A 21,825-nucleotide genomic window follows, 5' to 3' on the forward strand; every position below is an offset into this window, starting at 1 on the left:
CATCCATTTCTTCTAAAAGGCATCTCCTTTGACACTTCATTTGGGGACAGTTCTTCAGACTTGTCACCATAAAGTCAGCTGCGTTGGGAGAACTCCTCTACAAGGAAAGAGAGGAGGTCAGGGGGGCTCTGAGGGGGAAAACAGTGAAGGGAAGGTGGTTTTATATCGACTTAATCTTCTTTCAGGTTTTTTCTTCTTTTACACCATTATGACATATTAACCCCTTTGACTCGATAAGCAGCCTTCCCGCTTAAGCAGCATGGGGTGGGGGGGCGGAGAGTTTAGTACGTTTTCTGCATTTAGCAAGTTGGCCTCTAAAAATTCTTTTTTTACAGCCACTGTTACAGGCACTAACAGGTCCTGCATACTGCTCAAGACCAAATCAAGAGATTAATCACCTCCTCTGGGTTGTCCAATTACTTGAAGCAAGAAACGGACATTTATGTTGCCAAAAATTCTGCCCCAGCAAGCATGTTTGTCGTTTGCTGAGGTACAGTGCTGCGTGTCGCGAACAGCACAACTCCTCTTCCTCCCTCCCTCTCTCCTTCTCCCACCCTGCAATAAACTTCCAAAGCCAGTTTCTAGTTGACCTTGATTGGTTTATTTTAGTTTTACACTTTGTCCCTCACATACAGTTATTTGAGAGTCCTGTACTGTTAGATTTCTACAAAAATATCAATTTTTCAAAAGCAGAAAAGAGGGAAAGATATATTTTAATATATAAAAGGAAAAAAGCTAAATCTGACATTTCATTATATTCTTAAAAACATTCCAGTCTATTTACAGATGTGTAAAAAACAAAGAAAATCTCCACGTCTCTTGGTCTAGTGAGAATGTGCTCCTTGCAGGGGTTTCCTTTGTTCTCCTGATTCTAAAATCTTTTCACTACTCATCACATACTCTTGCATTATTGCCTCAAAGTCAGCATACGTCATTTTTAAAAGGTTTGTTCCAAACCAATGGGAGTACGAGGGAAGTGGAGAAAGGGGAAGTCAGCATTTAAATTCATAGCAAAATATTAGGCTGCAGACATGAGATGGTGGAACAAGGAGAAGCAAAAACTAATGAGCATTTCAAACATGCTTTGCTGCCAGGCAGAACTCATCATACATCCTTCTTGGAACAGCACCAACCAGTACTTTTTGCAGCTGAATTTGTGGTCTGCTCTTAGTTAATTTAGTGATCATGATCAGGAACCAAAAATTTCTGCTGTCACCTTTACAGTATTTTTACTGCAGCAAAAAGTCCTTATTGCCCAGTGCCATACAGTAAATACATCCAGGCATTCTCCATCACCGTAACGGACAAAACATCCTCCAGACCACAGGGTGTATTTTAAATAATGTTTGAATGGTTCTCATGTTACAGCTTTCTCCGTTCTCAGAAGTGACAAAGTAGTATTCAGAAACTTATTAGCACACATTTCTGTAATTAAAATGAGCCATTCAGGACCATGAAGGATGGGGTGCAGAAAGAAAATTCAGGGATTAGGAATATGAAAGGAGTGACAGCACAGTCCTGGTGGCCCTTTCATACATAGCAGGAATGAAATCTATTGACAAAACAAACTGCCTTTACAAAAAGAAAAAAGCAAAGCAACTTCAGCCTATTAGAAATACTCAGCAACATTACTGAATTCATTTAGTTACTCCAGACTTCCAATGATTTAAAATGAGGTTAAAATCCTTTAATATTAAAAAAAAAAAAAAAAAAGTGTCAACATATATTTACATGCTAGTTCCCTTTTCTAAGGCATTCAACAACAGCTGTAAGACCCTGCATGGCTCTTATGCTGACCCATATTCTCTTTTCCAACTCATTAATACAGGACTTGTATCAAACATTAAAAGAGTAAATATGCAAAAGGCAATAAAAGGTATATGCAACTGCTTTAAAACACACCATTTAAAATGGCCAGGTGAAGACACCTTTTTTTATGGAGATTCTGGAGTAACTTTATGCATACGTAGTTTGAAGAGATTCTCTCTGCTCTGCAGCATAATATAAAATCATAAAAAAGGCAAGGAAACACCCAAAGTATGCATATCCCCTGGCAAACCTATCCTAGACACAGATCCCGAAGATGCAGCTTACTGAATAGGGCATACGGTTGCACTACGTGTACAGCCAACGCTGCTCCCTAATTGTGGGAAAGCATCTCTCATGGCACCTGCACAGCCTCAGTGCTGGAAAGATGGAATTCCCACATTAGGGCATCACCAAAGAAGGGGAAGTTGGGGGGAAAACCCAGCTGCTGTTGCTGGAACAGTAAGATTGAGGATTACATTCCTAAACAAAGCAAAATGCACCATCTATTTCCCAAATCTTGTATCATTTTCACAGCAATGTTTTTACCTTTTAGGAGCACTTAAGAAGCCCCTCAAGCACACCATAACTTCTATTATTTACAAGCTTGATAGGAAAAGATTGTGTATACACTCATTAACAAATCATCTCTCGTAGGCTGAAAATTTCATTTGTCAAGGAAACTATGAAAACAAAAATTGTGTACAAAAATATAAATATCTTTACAGTCTGTAGGCCCTTCACATCCAATAGCTGAACAGTGAAGAGTACCTACAAGTTATTGAGTAAGCAGTGGCAGAGAAGAATAAAAAATACATCTCGTGATTCAATACTGCCCTATTTCCCTGGTAATGAGCATTTTTGTTGACTTTTTTGCTATACACATCTTGTGCAAATGCAGTGAGAAACCTCTGAGTACCTCTCCTGAATTTGTAAAGAAATGGAAGGTTTGGAAAGATATACACATGTATTTTCATATATACATTCACATATACACCTCACTCATTAATAATGTTACAACAGTCCTGAAAGGATTCTGTATTTTTAAGAAGCAACACTTCCTATTAGCATATCCTAACCACCAAATATATCTTCAAGAATAAGGGGAGGAAAGAAAAAAGAGAACTGTGAATACACTCAAGCTACTTCAGCACTGTATCTGAAGACTTAGCAATGGGGTGCTCAAATTTACTTCTGCTCTGAATTTTTCCCTTCTAGATGCCCCAAGCATCACCAAGGGAAGAGCTGTTTGTATAAAGGGGTGAGGGGAAAGCGGAGTTGTATTATTATTTTTCTTTTAAACTTAACATACTGTCCTAGCTCTAATTACACTGGAAAAGATCAGCATCTTCCCCATTTGGTGGGAGTTCTAGATATATACGAAAATCTTCTATGCATAAGCTCCTAAAAAGAGCCTATACTAGCGAACTATCTAGCACCAAAGAACAGAAACTTTTCACTTAAGCACTCTGCAAAAAAGCTGATTTCCCTTCCTCCACTCTTGGTAACAAGTGTGAGAGCAACTCCAATCTCATTTCTGCACATTCATCATATTCTGCAAATAGAAGAAATAACAAATGTGAACAATCTCATTTCTGCATAGATAATTTGCCTAGTACAAAAACAAGTAATCCAGATTCTTCCTCAACCACAGACAACTGCCTCTCCGCTGGGAAAAATCTTTCTCTATAGCCTGGGTTTCTCAGTCCTTTTACAAACTGTTTCTGTGAAGGACCCAATTTTGGAAGGATACCATGTGCCCAGCAATGGTTATATATCATCTTCCTTGTTTTGTGAAGGGGAAGGAAAGTACCCAGAATGCAACAGTGAGGTAAAAATATATAAATGTGATTAAAGTTTCAAAGCACTTATTTCTCAATTTGGGGCCTGCCCTCAGGAACAGAGTGCTGATGCCATATACAAAACAAGTGTTGCAGACAGGGGAGGCTGCAAAACTCAGACACTGGTTCACACTGCTCCAGATTTTCTTTCCAGTCTTTGAAAAAAATATACGCATTTATTTGCCTGCTGAATTTGAAGGCAAGGTCCCAGTATTATTCAATTTTGTAACCACAGGTGCTAAAGTGGGCATTACTTTGTTATCCTGTCCTTCTTGAGCAGTTGCAGATAATGAAGTTTTTACCCCAGTGGGTGCCAATTTTGCAACTACAGGTGCCAGTAAGGGCATCACTTTAGTACTCTGCCCTTCTGAGTCCACTGGCAGACTTGCCACTTTTAAGCCAAGTGGTGCCAGTTTGGGCATGGGCCTCCACAAAGTGTCAGCATTACTAGCTTCTGGGTTAGTCTTCATCTGCAAAACTGGTGGAGTCACACTAGTGGTCTCCACCAAGGATGTTACAGTTTTGCCACTTCCACCACTAGTTACGGACAGATTGGGAAGTGGGTCCTTCATTTCAGCACCTATTACGATCTTTAGAACATCTGCTTCAGATGAAGGTTCCCCAGAGTTCTTCTCTCCATCAGTAAGGTCATCATCTTCCAGGTGCAGCAGGAGAGGACTTATAGAGCCACCACCCTCTGGAACTTCAGAAAGGTCCTTAAAACTGCCTCCCAAATGGCCAAACTGGAAGGAAGAACCATCTGCAGCAGTGAGATCACTGGCTGTTCCCCGGCGAGCTTCTGAATCTCCATGAGAGAAGTCCGAGTTTAGAGTACTGGGTAGTTCTGACATGCCTGAAGCATCATCGTTCAACTGCTGATTGAGGAAGGCAATCTCATTGAGCAGTGAAGTGAGGGTTTCATCAGTGTCATCGCTCTCCTCAATGCTGCTCAGTAACTCACCCGCATCCAGTTCTGCTTCCTCCATTGCAGAAGCTACTTTTCTCAATTCCATTTCTATTCTGGAATCTTTAATCTGCAGCTTGCGGAATGGCAATTCCTTCGTTTTTAATCTTTCCCCTCCAGGATCACTGTCTTTCCTCCTGGCTTGGCTTCCTACAAACTCACCAATGCAGAGCTTCTTACTAAAGGAGTCTGGAGGTTCCTTTGTACACGACACATTCCGGAGCTGTGGAAAGCCATCTTTATTTTCAAAGAAAACTTTTGTGGGACCTGTGGTACTTCTGCCATCTCCGCCACTGTTTGCAGGACATGGCTTAGCTTTTTCCTCAGAAAGGATGCTATCACTTTTCCTACTCTCAGGAGGTGCGACTGCCAGGGATTTCTCAGAAACCTGAGTACCTGCAGTTGCCATTACATTAGAACCTCTGTTTCTGTTCAGGTTTAGACTCATACTTCCTTCAGCAGCCAGTGACGTTACATTAACAATCTTCGGCATCATGAATGAATCTTCGATTTCTGCAAAACCAAACACAGCAAAATTCATCAGAAGCCATAACAACTGCAAGATAATTCCTAGTTGAAGATAATTTGATCACTTTTGGATCTTCCCCAAGTAAGCTGCTAATAACAATTTAAACTACTTTACAATTTTGGCCAAGTGAAGCCTTGAAATATTAACAGCTTAACTTTCAACTTGTAGAAAAAAAAGAGTAAGTTCTACATCTATTATCACAGAACCACTTGCCCAGTCTCTTCTCTCTCAGCATGCTGGCAAAAATGCAAATAACTGTAATGCTTAATTCTTATGGTGATGCACAAGGAAAACAGAATGGGAATTTCCTCCCTCACTGTTTTTTCACACCTTACTTATACACTTCTATTTTGAAATACTGTTTCTGTGCATAATACTACAGAGGCATTTCAGGGTCTAAGTGACTACTCGCTTTTCGCCTCCAAGCAGTTTCCTAAATACAACACTCAAATTTTTTCCCAGCCTGGTATCTGAGGCAAACTTCTTCTTCTTGAGGATTTATTATGCCCAAATGATTACACTGAACCACAAAATTAATGGCTTCCTTTTAACACAGAAGATTGCGAGAAGCACACTATTGTCAGGAACCACCCTACCTACACCCAGCATAGAGTTCTCAGTCCTGAAAAACATTTCTGCTCTCACAGGCAGCCTCCAACGGGCAACAGAGAGAGGGTACGGGAAGGGGTTGTGCTGGAGTGAGATGCTGGGGGAAACAGGCAAGGATCTTCAACACTCCCACTGCCAGCTGGTACTGTAGCCTCCCCAGTGAGATGCATTACACCAGGGACACATTTCAGTCCCTGCTTGTTTTTATTTTGCTGAGGGCAAGGAGAATCAGTTAGGCGAAGGAAAGTTCTTATCTATAGCCCCCTAAAGCCCCCTCTAATTGGTTCAAAACATTTAGTGATTTTCTTTGAATACCCAGACAGTAACACCTATCATTACTTCCTGGTGAGAAAAACAATTAAGCTTCGTCTTTGCAGGGATAATGTTCCCTGCATACAAGCAAAATGATGCACAAAAAAGGAGCCTACCTGAATTGGGCTCTGCAGCTGTTACTACTGTTGAGGGCACTGGGTTTCCAGCAACAGTTGACAGTGTAATGGGAATGGTGGAGTTAGTAAGGATTCCTTTTACTTGGACAGGAACTGTTGATCCTGGCAGCTGAATCATCACAGAAGCAATACCTTATCCAAGAAAAGGGGAGGGGGGCAGGGGGGAAACAAGACCCTTTCAAATACTCAGTCAAGCCTGAAAAATAAAAGCCCTGCACTTCTATGTAGGACTTCACACTGTGATATCACCTGAAAGTGGTATAAAATAGCGATATAGATTGATTAGGTGACTAAAATGACTTCCCTACATTCTTCCTTTTGCATTAACTTTCCTGAGAGTTCCTGCCTCCCTAGTTCGGGTAAAATGAAAATTTAACAAATTTTACTTACCTGTTGACAAACTGACAGTTTGAGTTAATTATACCAAATACATCAGCATCAGATTCTATCTCATTCAGGTAAGTTGTAAAGAATGAAAATTCAGAAGAAATATGGAGTAAAATGCTACTTCGTAAACAGATATGCACATCAATGAACACCACCATATTGATTCTCATCTTTCAATTAGTATGTTATCACATGATCATACCTGGCTGTGTTGTCATGGTAGTGGTGGCAGCTCGAGGCTTTAATTCAGCTTGCAAGAGTGTGGAAGGAACAGCCGCTACCTGCCCTGGTACCAACGGACTCTTCAGTGTAAGCACCTGCCCCTGTGGAGTCATCACTAGGCTTGCAGCAGTTAGCGTAAGAGAAGATGAGGTGTCCTCTGCAAAAAAACCAAAAAAAACCAAAAAAACCAAATCAGAATAATTTATTCTGACATAGCATCTGTGACAGCAATATCCCACAGTCCAAAGAACAGTGTTAAGCACAGGTGCGGAAGTAACTCCAGCTAAAAGGTCTACAAGCCCTAGATTAGAAAGTTGCTGCAGAAGCTAGACAGGCTCCAGGAGTCTTAAGCAGGTGGCTAGCACGAGTCTGCATGATCTCCTTGTCCAGTCTAACACAATCCTAACCCTCCACAGTGGCACTCCATCAAAGATAACAGCAGTCTTGGTGAATTCCAAAGTGACTTTGTTCAGTCCAAAGACTGGAAGTGTTCTCACTACATCTAAATTCCAATGTCTAACTTCCCCTGGACTGGACAAAAATGAGGCCTGGGAAACAGAAACAACAGGTTGCTTTACAAAAGCCTGAGTCCACTTCAAGTAAGCTCTGTGACCAAAGCAAGAAACATCACCAGATCCTTATGGAGTATTATAGTGGTCCTACTACCATGAAAGTTTGGACTTCTTCCATTCTTTTGCTCCCTCTCTTTACATTTCTGGTGGGAAAGTCTCCATAAATAATGAGTATTTCCCACAAATTCTCTGCAGCTCCAAAAATGATCAGATGTCTAATAATTCTGTAGTTTAATCTATGAACAAGTCTGCTCCTACCTCAAGAGCTAGCTTACTTAGGGAGAGGTCTTTCAAAAACTTAATCTAGTCTACCAACTTCATAATTTTGGGGGTGGAGCGTCTACCTGTAAGTCAGCAGAAAAAAACTGCCTTTGATTCACAGAAATTACTGCAAGATTGCAGTGAAACTCCACAGGACTGCAGGACAACTTCATAAGGAACTTATTTCCCATCATTCTGAAACACAAAGTCATTTTTCATCTGAACATCTCCAACATGCTATTCTCATTCATTGAAAACAAATGTTTTCCACACCTACTGGATGGACACTTCCTGCTCCTGTTCTGAATTTTGCTTCAAGAAAGATGGACTCCACAAGCAGGCCCCTCCCATGCAGTCCTGAAATGTCTGTTTCCCCTTTCCGAAATGTGCATCTTTTTTGGCCCACCTGTAGCATGGCCTCCTTTTCTGGCAAGTATCAATGGCTTGCCTCTTCTGTTCATAACAGCCATTTGGCCCAGCTCTCTGCATGGAGCAGAAGATCCTTCTTGCTGCATGCTAGCAGTTGAGGTTACAACAGATTCCTCTGGCTCAGCTTGTTTCTTCTTTTTTTGAGCTTCTACTGCTTTTTGTTTGGCATAAATGTATTCTAGTTTCTTCAGGACAACCTCTTCTGTTTTCCCTACAGAAAAATCAACACAGAGTCAATCAGTTTTGAAACTCACTTTCCAAAACTAGAGAGTTGAAGACTGAACTAAAAATCTATCCAGTTGACCCCATCCAACTACTCTACAATCAATAAAACCCCTCAAAGTAAACAGCATATCTAAGAACAGAGGAAAACGTTATGTATTTATTCTAAGATTTATTTTTCTTCAGAAATGTCCATACACTTTAGAACCTACCTGCAACTTTGATGAACAGAACTCAGCTTGGACAAAAATTAGCTGTTGCTGAGCAGGTACCTTTCGAAAATTTCTACGACTGTGAAAAAAAAACTCATGTCTTTTCTAATAGTAGATATATGACTACATGGCAAGATGTTATTTCTACCTTATATTAAATTACTTAGGCTGATGGACCTTATTACTTAAGGACATTTAGAGGTAAGTTCACATACAGTTTATGATTATTCAGTATGCTACAATTTTCAAATCAAACAACAGAATTTTATACATCATTTTCTGTAGATGCACACAATTTAATATGACCAAAATCCAACCATCCTGATTTGTTTCCTACTTAGCATTTATGCTATAACATCAAAGTCTATCTTTAACTAATTCTCTTGAGAGGGTTCCCTTTGGCCCCAACAGTTTTGAGGTATTTCACAGAGAAATGCAGAAGATCAGAAAAACTACTTAGCAAAGCTGTTCTTTGCTTTCATTCCCTGCCCAAACACCTAACACACATTTCTGAAGTAAGACGAGGATCCACTAAAACAAAGTGTTTACCAAGTACCTCAAATACACATCAACCGATTCATCTAAATACAGAAGTTTTAAATATCTTTCATTTCTATTTTACAGTTGGATCCCCTGTTTCTACTCCCAGACAATAAAGAGATCACAGAAAAAATAATTTAATGCTTTATGCTTCTTCACACACATTTTTGGCACTGGCTGAACATGTGCCGCAGCCTTCCCACACATCCAAATGAGACAGAAAGACCCAATAACTGGGTCATGGATTTGATCTGAAATGCCCCAATGAATAACAGCTCAGAATACACTGCAATTCTGTTCTATGGCTAGAGCTGCATTCTCCATCTAGCAGACATTACTATCATCACTTTTCAGAAAAGTAGTACAGGGGTAGTAGTCATTTGCAAAGTTGACAAAAAGAGTCAGGAATCTGGTACTAATCAAAGACAGTTGTAGTTGTGCATATATGTGAAGCATGCAGCAGAAAAGCTATTTCCAGAAGTCACGAGTGACACAATGAAGTGACTTATTCTTCCCACTAAAACATTCCCAATACAGAGGAACCCAAACCTACGCTTGCAGCACCGATCTTTCTACCTTTCCTTTAGGTATAAAAAGAAAATAAAAGCAGCAGTTCTATCAGCATGATGAGCATACCACTGAGTCAGAGCTTGGCATGTCTTTGCTTGGCATCAAGAGTCTAAATCTTATGTGAACACTAATAACTCACCCAGAACCACAGACGGCTACTCTAACTCCCTCCCACCCTTGCAAGCCTTTTCTTTCATTATTCCAGTTAGCCTCTCTCAAAAGACAGTCTCACCTGAAAGTGTGGATACTTTACGAATCAGAACATCCTGTTTGCGAGTCAGTAAGTTCTTCTGTCCAATAAGTTTATCTGCCTGATCAGTCAATCCTTGGATTTCTTCATAAGCCTACAAAAGCATCAGGGGACTGGTTTATGGACCAAAAATACACAAAGTAACAGCAAAATAGCTTTCCTTCCTCCCAGAAGACTTTACAGAATTTTTTCACGGACACTTTCATCACCTTGAGAAACTAGGAGCCATAGAAAGGATGTGAAGTACTGTGTACTGCCAGCTTTCCCTAAATACAAACTGAAAAGGGATAAACAATTTTTTCTGCCGTCCTCCAAAGTTCAGCCATTTTTAAGAGAATAACATTTATCCCACAATTTCAGGGTATAGTTGATGAGTGTTATTATTTATCTATAACTTATGTTTTGTTTTCTGTCATTTACATCTTTACAATTAAATATTTCCTGTCACTATAACACTTAATAAAATGCTATCTTCTCCTGCATTAAAGAAGTAAGATATGTATTCAACGTATTTCAAAACTGCCTGGATGTACAAACCAAAATACCTAGGGAACTAAGACATAACTTTCCATGGTTAAATTCACAAAGGAAACAAGGAGAAGGCTAATCTGAACTGTGTCATTAAGCTGTATCATTAAGATTAAGCTACTGAGAATACAGATTCTTTCACATACTGCTTTGTTCTACAGAGTCCTGCAAAAGTGTCAGAAGTTCTCTTTCTGTATCACTCAGCACTCAAAGACTACTTGACTTCTCTGTCCAAATTAAAGGATCCTGCTCCACAGAGCTGAGGCTTCAAAATACTTACCTGTTTGAGAATATAGCATTTGGAGACTTTGGGAAGATTGTGCAACCCCAGAGCTCTCTTTAACTTTTCAAAGAGATCTCTCATTTCATTACGCCGCCGGCGTTCATTTGCTGTGTGAGTCTGGCGGTAATGAGCAAAGGCTTCTGCCTCAGTCTTCTGCTTTCTGTTCCAGAATTGAGGTTTCTGCTGGAGAAGAAACCATATTGCACAGTTTAAATAAAAATGCAACTCAACAGCAAACATTATTCAGAGGCATGCCTGATTTACAACGTTTCTACAGACATCTTCTTAGATGCTCCAGGACACAGAGAACATCAGTATTTCATATCATGCTATTCAACTATTGTATTTTCATGAATGCTCAATCTCAGAAGCACAAGCAAGAAGCATGAAATATGATGAAAGTGACCAACATAGTCGCATCCTCCCTGAAGGAAAAGACCACGAGCAGCCCTTTCTGTTCATAAGCATTCCATTTTTCCACATACGGAAACATGTTATATAGACACTCTGCAATACAAGGCTACTTAGGTAAGCCACAGTATTACAGCAAAATCGCATGTGTTTGAGCCCAAAGATTTTAATTGTCAAACAAGTCTAGCAACAAATGAAACAACTGCATCATATATAGGTCACTTGAATCTTTCCCTGAAGTTAAACCAATTTCATTTGTTTTGTTTCACAGACACATATGGATAAGGGACAACAGACATTGTAGATAAGAATATGAAAGAAGCCATTAATACTGATCACCCCAGACATTTACCAAAAAAAGGAAGTGTCAAAGATGGGCTTTGTTATTTTTGTGTTTTTATTTAAACTTCCATGAAGATCGATAGGTAATACACGTAATTGTCAATGTCTACACATTAGAAAGTTTGTTATTTCATCATTATTCTTACAGGTTTTGTATTGTTATGCTATTTACTTTATGCCAAAGTAATACTTAAGAAATTTTAATGTATTTAGACCATTTTTGGTCTGCTCCAAGCCCCAATGAGATCAGTGGAAAGACTTCTCAGCTCCAGTGATACTGTTTCTGTGCCTGCTGGCCTTAGGAGGAATCTGAAGGCTGACACGCTCCTGAAACCTGGCTCTCAACATCCATTTTGCCTTTGTAGGCAGCCTGAGTTCAGGATGACTACAACGGCACCTGCTCTTGTGTTGGGCAATGTTTGGTCCTTTTACGAAGGGCCCCATGCCATCTTCTCTGCCTGACATCAGTCATATGGCATAACTTCAAGGGCAGACAGAAGAATACATGGAGAAGGCAAGGACAGGCAGAGCATTCTGGAACTCATCTTCACTCAGGCAAAAGCATATGTACCAGTTTGTTTAGTATGCAAGGCATACACCATGTTCACATCCCACCTCAAAGCCCCACTGCCCCAGCAGGTAGCTCTGAACATGATACTGAGTATGTGACTGATGGTTAGTATTATGGATAGCTAGTGAAACTGGCCGCAAAGTCACCCTAAAATACAGCATCAACTTCAGAAAGATTGCAATGAGTTTTGGTTTGAAAGGTTTCTCAGTTGTCTTTAACTTGCCTAAGTACGTATTATTTAAACTATTGTTTTCAGAAATCCTTTGCCCAGTGCTGCAGTCTGCATAATCCTACATACTTAAGACATACAAAAACAATTCTCAGTCATTCATTATTTTACTTGTGCTGCCACAATTATATACACCAAGAACAGAAAACCTAAGAAAATTTAGTAGTAAAAAAAAGGCAGATATTCTTCCTATTCATAAAGTTGAATCAAACCCACTGATGCCAGTGGCAGTCCTTTCTTTAATGAGATGCGGACTCAGCCCGTTCCCCCAATAGGCATATTTGGTCTCTTGCATTTATTCATAAATACATGAAAGGTATATAAATTGCATTAGAGTCTCGCCTGAGATGAAAGTTTATCTTTAAAATGGAGGTGCGATACCAAAAGGAAAGAGGAGAGCAAACATATACCTTCGTAGGTTTTTCTGATAATTTTTCATCCGAAGAATTACGAGCATGGTATCTGGAAGAAAGGCAAAAAGTTTTTCCCAACACTACTCATCTCATGCACACTGTTCTCATTAACTATATTCCAACAGCCTAGAATTACTCATTATGTCCCTTGAAATTAACTTTTCCTTCCTAATGAAAGCAGAGAACTGTTGAGCTTTCTCAAGAAAGCCAACTCTACCTTCAATGCCATCATCCTAGAAAAAAATTCAGCTGTTCTAAAAACTGTAAAATTATCCCACAGTGAAGAAAACAAGCTATTGCTCTACATGCCAAAGAGAGTAAATTCAGTCAGTGACTATGAGCTGCAGAGAGTATTTCTTTCTGATTTTGGTTAAGGTTTTTGGTTGTTTCTCTAAAAATAAAGATTAAATACGGATGGTAGAGCACTCCCTCCCCCACCAAGAACAACCAACCAAGCCCCCTCACATTTATTACTACCCTAATAGAGAAAAACAACTTCCTCATATTATTTCTCATGAGCTTCAAGAAAACAAAAAGAAGGAACAACACACACATTAGAAAGAATTATTTTACAAAACACGACACCTATTTTCCTCCTCTCGTTGAAAGATTTTGGCAATTTATAGAGAACAGCAAAGTCACTGTCTAAGGTTAAAAGTCGAGCTGTATCTTTGAAGGAAAAAAAATGGAACTGAGAGATATATAATACCAACAAATAGATTCTTCAAAGTTTCTACAAAAAAATTCTTCAAAGAGGAAGAACTAAGGACTCAACTTTCCCATTCTTTTGCTTGGTACAAACAACAGAGAAACACCCATGACCATCTTTACATACCTTAAACAAACAATGTTTTTACTTTGCATTCTGCCATTATAAATGCAAAGGCAGCAGCAACGACAACAAAAAAAAAACATCCCGGGGGTGGGGGGCGATGGGTAGGGGTGGAAGCCAAGCTATCCAACCATGGCAGACTATAATGCAAATAAAAAAGACTTTCTTCACTGGGTCAATGGTCCCAAAGTTAAAGCTTTCATTTACAGAATCAGGCATTAAGCCATTGACTGCTCCTGCCTAAAAATAATAAATCTACCAGCAAGAATAAACAAAACAGAAGCTTGCAAAATCATGTTTAAAACCAAGGTGACCCCACTCATTTTCAGGATGCAGGAAGGGAGGTGATTCACTTGGAAGTGTTTTACATTACAAGACACACATCCTAGTGGACAAGTTAATTAAATGGAGGGAAAAAATTTAAATAAAAAACAAAAAGGCTAAGACACCTTTAATCTATTATTATTCTGACAACTGAGAGACACTGGGATGCCCCAGTGCTCAGGAAGACCTGACAAAAGCCTTGCTTTATCTTACCATTACATTAAACCTGTTGTTTAATGGGTTCATTCAATGTCAGCTCATCATTAAAATACAAAACTGTAGCACTCTCCAAGGATGCTTACTTCTGTTTGGAAGGTCGGATATTAGCAGCTGTGGCCTTCAGACGGGCAATGTTAATCTTCTCTGAAAGCTCCTCCACGGTCTCAATGTCCACCTGCTCGTCATCCTCACTGTATTCACACGCATCCTGGAACAGTTTTTGTTTCGTTTTTTAAAATAAGTATCTACTTAGCAATAGCGCTCAGGCCAAAACATTTTGTTTCACTTCAGACTCAAAGAGGTTACATCATAACATTAAGAACCAACATCTCCAGCTACACTGGCCAGTAAGCAATCCTAAGCAGGTGGTTATCCTCTAGGAATTCCTCCCACCAGCAACTTCTACAAAATGGATTTTGGTAAGGGCAAAACCTATCTCTGCCATTTAAGCTTTTACTATGGATCAAATAAAACCTTCACAGGGCAGAGCTTTCCTGCCTACATTTTCCGATAAGATACAACTAAACTGCCCTTACACCCTACTATTTTCGACTCTTGCTAACTAACATTTGGACATGAGTTGAAATAGCAGCAACTTGGTAACAGTCTCTTATACCAAAGAAAGCAAGAGTCACAGCATCACACAACCGGGCTTCTTCAGGCCATGCAGAAGACTGCTTACATGATAAAGAGCATAATTTTGGCTCTTCCAAAAAAATCTGTGCTAAAATTATTTTAAATATTTAAGATATTCTGAAAAGCACTTGTTTTTTCTATGCCCTCCGACCAAGAAAACTTGCTAATCACCTGTGAAGACAGAGATGAAGAACCACTGCAGTGCTGTGGCAACTGCAGCAGTTAATTACCAACCTTGCATCCATTTACAGTACCATATTCTGCTCTCCTCTTCCCAACCCTGAACAAGCCTTATTCAAGCAATTTTTAGAAGGTTTTAATCTTATAATCACTGGTCTACTTACAGAATGCCAAACTCTTTCCCCTCCTGAAGTAAGAAAAAGCAATTATACCTTCATTCTGTACTCCATTTCACCCAGTTCCCTGAACTACCCAATCTCGCCCTCCTCCTATTCTTCTCTTCTGTCTTTCCTTCCTTCTCCTTGTCTTTTCCTTTCTTTTCGGTGAGCTGCAACCTCCTTCTTCTCTGAACTGAATACTTACCTGAAATTGATGCAAACAGTTAATCACAAAAACCACTAAGTTCAGAACAGGAAGAAAAAGGCAATATGCAATTCTGTGTCAGTGGAAGGCTTTTCACACTGCTCATTATTTTACATTAACTGCAACTCACTGAAGATATCGCACAGTAGTGTTGCTGTTTTAAGAAACTCTTATTAAAAAGGTGAAACTGTTGCACTGACTCCGCTGGCCACAGATCAGGCTAGATACAGCACTGATTAACAAAAACAATATGCAACAAGAGTAGTCTAAATCATCATACAAGCATTAGTAACAAGTAGTTAATGATGCACATTTCCAATTAGCAATCACTAAATTTGCACCTGTGAAATTTGCAGCTATGATAATTTAAAAGGGGCTCAATTTATAAAAGGCATGTAAATCTTAGTTAATAATTTCCTTTTTCACAGAGCAGTAAGATGTCTCATAATCTAGTGTATGCTGTAATATTTGGCTTTTTCACCCAACCTCTTCTTAGGCCGAGCCTTCCTCCACCTACCCCTCAACCCATAACTCACAGCGGGGGTAGCTATAATTCAAGCAACAACATAAAAACTCACTACCTTAGTTACTGATGCCATATTAGAGCAATTACAATTGTGAATAATTCTGCCAGAGAAAAGAAAATTATCAGTATTTTTTAAACTGTGTATAAAACTATCTCCCATGGCTGTGTGATTGAGGCTATAGAAAAGACAGAAGCTAGAAACAGTTTGAAAAAGTAATAAAGTTTGCTCTCCTTTACTACAGGTGGCACTGGGAGGGGGGAAATATACACAAAATATATATATACACACATTTTGTGTCTGTGTGGGTGCATTACAGCCTGTAGAATCTTCCAATCTTTGAAGAGGAATGAAACTATATAACATCCACTGTTATATATATATGTCGCCACTCTAATGTTCCCAAGTCATCTTCACCTTCCACTAACAATGTCATGAGGGGCCCTGCAAAGTGTTGGTAATACAGACTCTGTATAGAAAGAGGTATAAAATTTTAAACCACTCACTTTTGGGAGAAGCTGACAACTTTACCTGTACGACAAAGTATCACAAATTACTGCTCAAATAAAAAGGTGATACTCAGATTATCAGCTATAGCTCTTTTAGACTTCAATGGAAAAGCATCCTTGCTTCTACAAGTTGCTATGCACACTCCCTAGTTATCTCTAGGCTGGCAAAAGGTCGTGTCTTTCCAAACAGAAATAGAGAGAAGCAAGGAAGGTGACCTTAGGTGGGAGCTTACTAGCCTTAGAGAACAATCTCACCCTTTCTTTCAAAGATATTTTTGCATGTGCTGACTTTAAAGACACCATTCTTCTCTGCCCAGGAAAGCAGCTTTGATCTCTGGTAGCTTCTGTATTTGGAAAGGAGATAAATAAGTTATTCTATTACTACTCACTACTGGGGTTTCTTACATCTTTCTTCAGAGCAGCTATAAGTCTGCGTAACGCCTTGACAGCTTCTGTTATGAGTCTACCACAAGCAGTATGTAGGTAAACCAAATTGTCTTCTCACTTTGGAAATAATGTACTGGCACTGGCAGAGGCCTGAGGAGGTAGACTGTTTCTTTGTGGCTGAAAGCCCATAAAATTTGTTCCATCTTGTAAATATCCTCCTACAAATTAGTACTGGAACCAGGTAAAGCACAGAGAAAAAGAACAGGAGAATGAAAGTCAGAAGACACCACATGCCTGGGATGTTGGTGAGGTCCAACTGAACATCACTTGCAGTCCAGATCCAGAACAAATATACCATGGCTACTGAACTGCGGACTGAATTAAGACTTCATTGCATTTCAGCTAAGTATTTCAACAACTTTCAAACACTGCCTACGAAGAGTACGCAGCTTTGTTCCATGTCTGGCAAGTGGTTCTATACGCTTACAGAAACTTTTATTATTTGCTATATAAAAATCACACTTGAAGAACAGCACTTATCCACAGTCAGCAATTTTTCCCAGTAACTCCCCCTTCATACTTGCTTTACTTGTTAGTCCTTGTCAGTATCTAGTTTTAATGAACAAAAGCAGCTTTTTGGATGCTTTTTTTAATCGAGTCATTTCATTCTTAGGAAGACAGATGCATCCAAATTGCTTTTAAGTCATTCTGTAGTAAGCCAGAGCTACATGTTCAGCTTCTGCAGTGAAAAATAGAGACTGACCCATTTGCACAAAGTCACAAAGGCAGAGAAAGAGAAAATGCAACAGAGATTGTCCAGATTCTCTGGAGCTTAACTGCTAATGCTAGGGCTCACACATTCCTTAAAAAAGGATGTACGGTAGGACCCAGAGTACTGAAATTCCAAAAATTCCTCAGATGAGCAGAGGGACAGAAGCTTGAATTTGAAATTAAGTTCTACTAAAAGGGAGGAAGCGAGGGAAAGCAAAGCAAAAGGAGTTGGGAGATACTGAACTGTACCACCTCCACAGAAGCAGACTTTCTCCTGAGCTTCACCAGGAGATGTGAACAGGTAGCATAGCTGCTCTGCAGTGCCTTCTTAATACTCCCCGTGGTCTGATGAGAGAAGGCAGAGCTCACCATCACAAAACCAGGCGAAACAACTGGTTGAATAAAAATTATTCAAACAAAAATCCTATTCAAATTACAGAACTACTAAATAGATACATATCATTATGCTGAAAACATAGCGAGTGTGCCAGAGGTGCAAAGTTACATAATTTAACAGATAGTTACTGTATTTCATGATACACAGAGCACTTCTCATTTCTTCTAGCTCTCCTGGGTCACCCATAAGCTCTCCTGGTTGCCAGAAACCTTCCGATATTTCCTTTGGCTTTTCCATTTCATACAGTATCATCACTGTGATTCTACATGCAAGAGATGACTATAGTTCCTCTTGAGTGGGCTGAACTGCACTGTCTAAACTACCTTTAGACTTCGTTATGCTGCAGGGAAGGGGGAGTACCAAAGGGTTTAAAAGATGCTAAGATCCAGAGAGTGAGAAAAACAGAAAGTAACTTCTACTAGAAATACTATCATGGTAAAGCTTTTGAGCCCCTGACAATTTATACAAGGCTAACCCAAGGTTTTATAGTTATCCAGGTAGATCTGTTCTCACAGCAAAACTTTTAAAGTGATATCAAACTAAAAATATAGATCCCAAAAATCAGTGAGACATGGTACCTTTTCCATTAAAGACAGGGGTTCGGGGGGGGGGGTGTCGAAGTAAAAAAACCTCCACTGTCCACCAAGAAATTCTTATCTTTAAGTCTGCAAGCTCTGCATATGGATGAGTGTAAAGCAAAGACACTGCTTTTCTCCTTCTTGCCTTGAACAACAAAGGGAAAAATGCTTCGGGACAGGAGATCTTTCCTTTGTTTGTCTTTTCCTGACTTTCTGGTAAAAGGAAAAATATCACAATAATGAAGACCCTCAAAAGTCTGCTTCTTATTAAGTTCTGACATAAGAATAGCTCCATCTACGTAAATACTATCAACCCTTTCTAAGCCGAACCCTACTGATAGCCTAGCATAACTTCAGGGGGTCCTATAGCTTTAAAAAGCTTGTTGAAACCCTACCTTTCTAACATCAGTCCTGTAGTTATAAAACTTCTAAAAGACTTTGAGTTTGTAGGAATAAAATACCTTAAGAAATGAGGAATGCAGACACAAAAAGGAACAATCCCATGCCAGAAGGGAAGTTCTACTGTTGCTACAGAAACGTTAGCACTTTTCCCTCGCTGCACTTCATGTCTGTTTCTAAGCACTCTCTTCTCACCTTTACCTGTCTGTTTTTGGCAGCCCACACCCCTACCACTGGTCCCTGAAGAACTGGGTCCTCGGTGACAGTGATCAAAAAGAAAAGGGGAGATGACAATGGATGACTTCAGAGATTACCAAACAAATGCCTCATTTCTGCATCTTGCTACTCTGTCTGGAAATCTCTCACATGCTCTGTTACAAAAGCTCAGAACATGCTAGAGATTAAGTTTCATGAAAAGTGCAAAACATATGTTTTGTGGACTATTTAACAGTTTTAACAATGTTATAATTCATAATAGTTCCGCAGTATTTTAATGTTTAGCTCAGAAAAAGAAGGGCTGAAAAACACAAAGTTTTAACAGCATTTAAAGTAAAGTATCTTACCAGACAGAGAAGCTATACTTGGAGTAGTAAATTAAACAGGGCCAGGGGACTGAAACTCTATCTATAGCATTAAATACTAAAACAATCTGCGGCATGGTTTTGGCTTAAGCCAGCAAGCTCTCACGTGAAAGATTCACAGGCATGGTTTGTGACTTACCCCAGGCCAAACAGCCATTCCCAACAGGCATTTTGTATGCAATCATTCTGCCTTGGAGAACAAGTTTAACATCATGGGCCAGGCCACAGCAGTTCAATTTGTTCAGATAGGCAAATGTGAGCAAATACAGCCAGAGAGGTTTGTTCTCATCACCCAACCCAAGGATACTCAACATTCCTAGGCTTCTGTTATTGATGTAATTCAGGGAAGAAAACGTGAAAGGGCAAAGATAGCATTTGAAGGAGTTTCTCCTCTTCTCGAGCAGAGAAGGAGCTTACAGACTTTCATAAGTCAAGTACATAAAGTTAGTACAAGGCAAAAAGTTCAGATGAAGAGCACCATGATGCAAAATTAAGAACAGGAAAGTCATCACTGCAATGAGAACTACATGGAAATATACTAAAAAAGAAGCAATAATAGCTACTATACAGGTAAGTAGCAATCATCTTCTCTCTCACTGGAGTTGTTTGTTTGTTTGTTTGTTTGTTTTAATGGCTATTTCCTGAGTAAGAAGTCCAGATTCCAAACCAGTAGTGAAAGAGCTGTTGTTAGTATTTTCACTTAAATGAAAGTATTAGTGGACCTGCAAACATACTTTGCTTCCATATTCCACTAGCTGAATGAAACAGATAAACCTCCTGTACCAGTCTACTCAGTATGGACTGACTTCATCCAGTCTGACAAACAACGCTGGTATAGCCTGGCAGGCAAACATCATGCTGACACAAGAGAGCAAATGGTTTAATAAAAGCATATTCTTGCTGTCACTTAAGGCAGTCAGTATCTCAAGTTCTGTGATGAACTTGCATGATTCTGACTCGACCAAAGGCCTGGTAAACAATATACTTTTTAAGAGTTTTCTGCAAACTTCCAGAAGCATATTCACAGAATCACAGAACAGTTACAGTTGGACAGGACCTCTGCAGATCATGTGGTCCAAACCTGTTCCCCCCTAGTAGGGCATTCTCCCTTTCCATCACTGCCTTCCCAATGACTTGACTATGCAAAAAAATCTGACATTTAATACAACTTGGCGGGGGGACGGGACAGGTCAAGAAGCTTGGGGGGGGGGAACCCCCACACCTACAACAGAGCTGTCCAGAGTATCCTGAAAAGCATGGACAAACTTTAAGAGATTCCCTACAATGAGGAAAAAGGTCAATTCCTGATAGGTAATCTCTTGTCAGAGGAGTACTTCAACAGTGTTATTTTTTTTCTGGATGGCCTGAGGGTCTCCAGTAAGATCCTGAAGTTGACCTCTACTTTGTGTAAGAATGTTTTGGTTTACTTCTCCCTTGAAATAGGAATATCCTGCACCTTTCTCCCCAAAGGAGCATAAAAGTAGCTTGAAAATCTTCTCTCCTCTCACTGACCAGGACTGAACTCAAAAGGATCTCTAGTCCTCTGTGGTGGACTTCTACATCTAATAGCTGGATCTTCCCAACCACTAGAACTATGGTAAACACTGCCTAACAATTCACTGTTAGGGAAAGCAAGAATTTCAGTAAGGGACTGACCTTCTTCAATAAGCATCATTTTCTTCTTGAGGGAGATGTTTGTCCAATTCTGTAAACTGCCCCTTGGAAATCTTACCTAAGTTACCGATACGTAGATCGCATTAGCCACCAAGCTTGAGAATAACTCTTAGAGCTCAACAGCTCCCCTCTTTTGAGGCCTTTCAGCCAGGGTCATCTTAAAAGCAACGCCACACTCACAGATCAAAAAGATGCAAAGATAATGCTGCCTCACATTGCATTCCTACTGCAGTACATATTTTCAAGGCCGCTAACAGCATCTTTTCAGCCCATACTTGCTAACAGTCTCTAAACCTCAGACACAAGAGATGTATGCATGCTGATCCTATTCATACTCTGCACAGACTTCTACTACCCCGTGACCACACCCATTTCCCCCATGAATTCTGATCAGAGAGCTGATTACTCTTTGGTGCCACCCAGAATTCCTTAACTGTAAGGGTTACCATTATCGAAGCAAGAGGAAACCCTAAGGAACCTCACAAGGTTCCAAAGGAAGGAAAAAAGAAAAGGAAAGGAAAAAAAGAAAAAAAAAAACCCAAAACAGGAAAGAACCTGCTTCTCCCCAACTTACTCATCAGACAAACCTCTCACCTACAGAATAAAGAAGTCCCCTCACTAGCAATCCCCCTGCATCCCAAGCTATTCCAAACATGCAAATCATTGGGTGCTTCATATTAAGATCACAGGGAAAAGCGCAGAAAGTATATGCGATACAGAGGGGACTTGCCAGAGTCATAGCGAGATGTCATTTCAGGCAGTTGGTCTCTCAAGGATACAACATGAAGACAGCAAAGAGAGACACCAACAC

The 21,825-nt window shown here is 39.8% G+C and overlaps 1 protein-coding gene across 10 annotated transcripts in view; it reads right to left on the reverse strand.

The window, feature by feature from the left end:
- Nucleotides 1-578: 578 nt before the first annotated feature.
- MGA (MAX dimerization protein MGA) overlaps nucleotides 579-21,825 on the reverse strand; it is a 65,181-nt gene continuing 43,934 nt past the window's right edge. For 6 of the 10 annotated variants that reach the window (XM_064512605.1, XM_026095825.2, XM_064512604.1 and 3 more), the window contains 8 exons: nucleotides 14,099-14,223; nucleotides 12,638-12,689; nucleotides 10,672-10,857; nucleotides 9,846-9,957; nucleotides 8,047-8,280; nucleotides 6,788-6,964; nucleotides 6,178-6,330; nucleotides 579-5,124 (listed from right to left, as the gene is read on the reverse strand). In XM_064512605.1, the coding sequence (XP_064368675.1) occupies nucleotides 3,824-5,124; nucleotides 6,178-6,330; nucleotides 6,788-6,964; nucleotides 8,047-8,280; nucleotides 9,846-9,957; nucleotides 10,672-10,857; nucleotides 12,638-12,689; nucleotides 14,099-14,223 (2,340 nt within the window). In that variant the 3' untranslated portion in view covers nucleotides 579-3,823. The remainder of the gene's footprint in view (nucleotides 5,125-6,177; nucleotides 6,331-6,787; nucleotides 6,965-8,046; nucleotides 8,281-9,845; nucleotides 9,958-10,671; nucleotides 10,858-12,637; nucleotides 12,690-14,098; nucleotides 14,224-21,825) is intronic. The other 4 variants (XM_064512606.1, XM_064512608.1, XM_064512610.1 and 1 more) reach the window with 4 other exon arrangements.

The sequence above is a fragment of the Dromaius novaehollandiae genome, chromosome 5, assembly GCF_036370855.1.
Source record: "Dromaius novaehollandiae isolate bDroNov1 chromosome 5, bDroNov1.hap1, whole genome shotgun sequence".
Classification (NCBI taxonomy): domain Eukaryota; kingdom Metazoa; phylum Chordata; class Aves; order Casuariiformes; family Dromaiidae; genus Dromaius; species Dromaius novaehollandiae.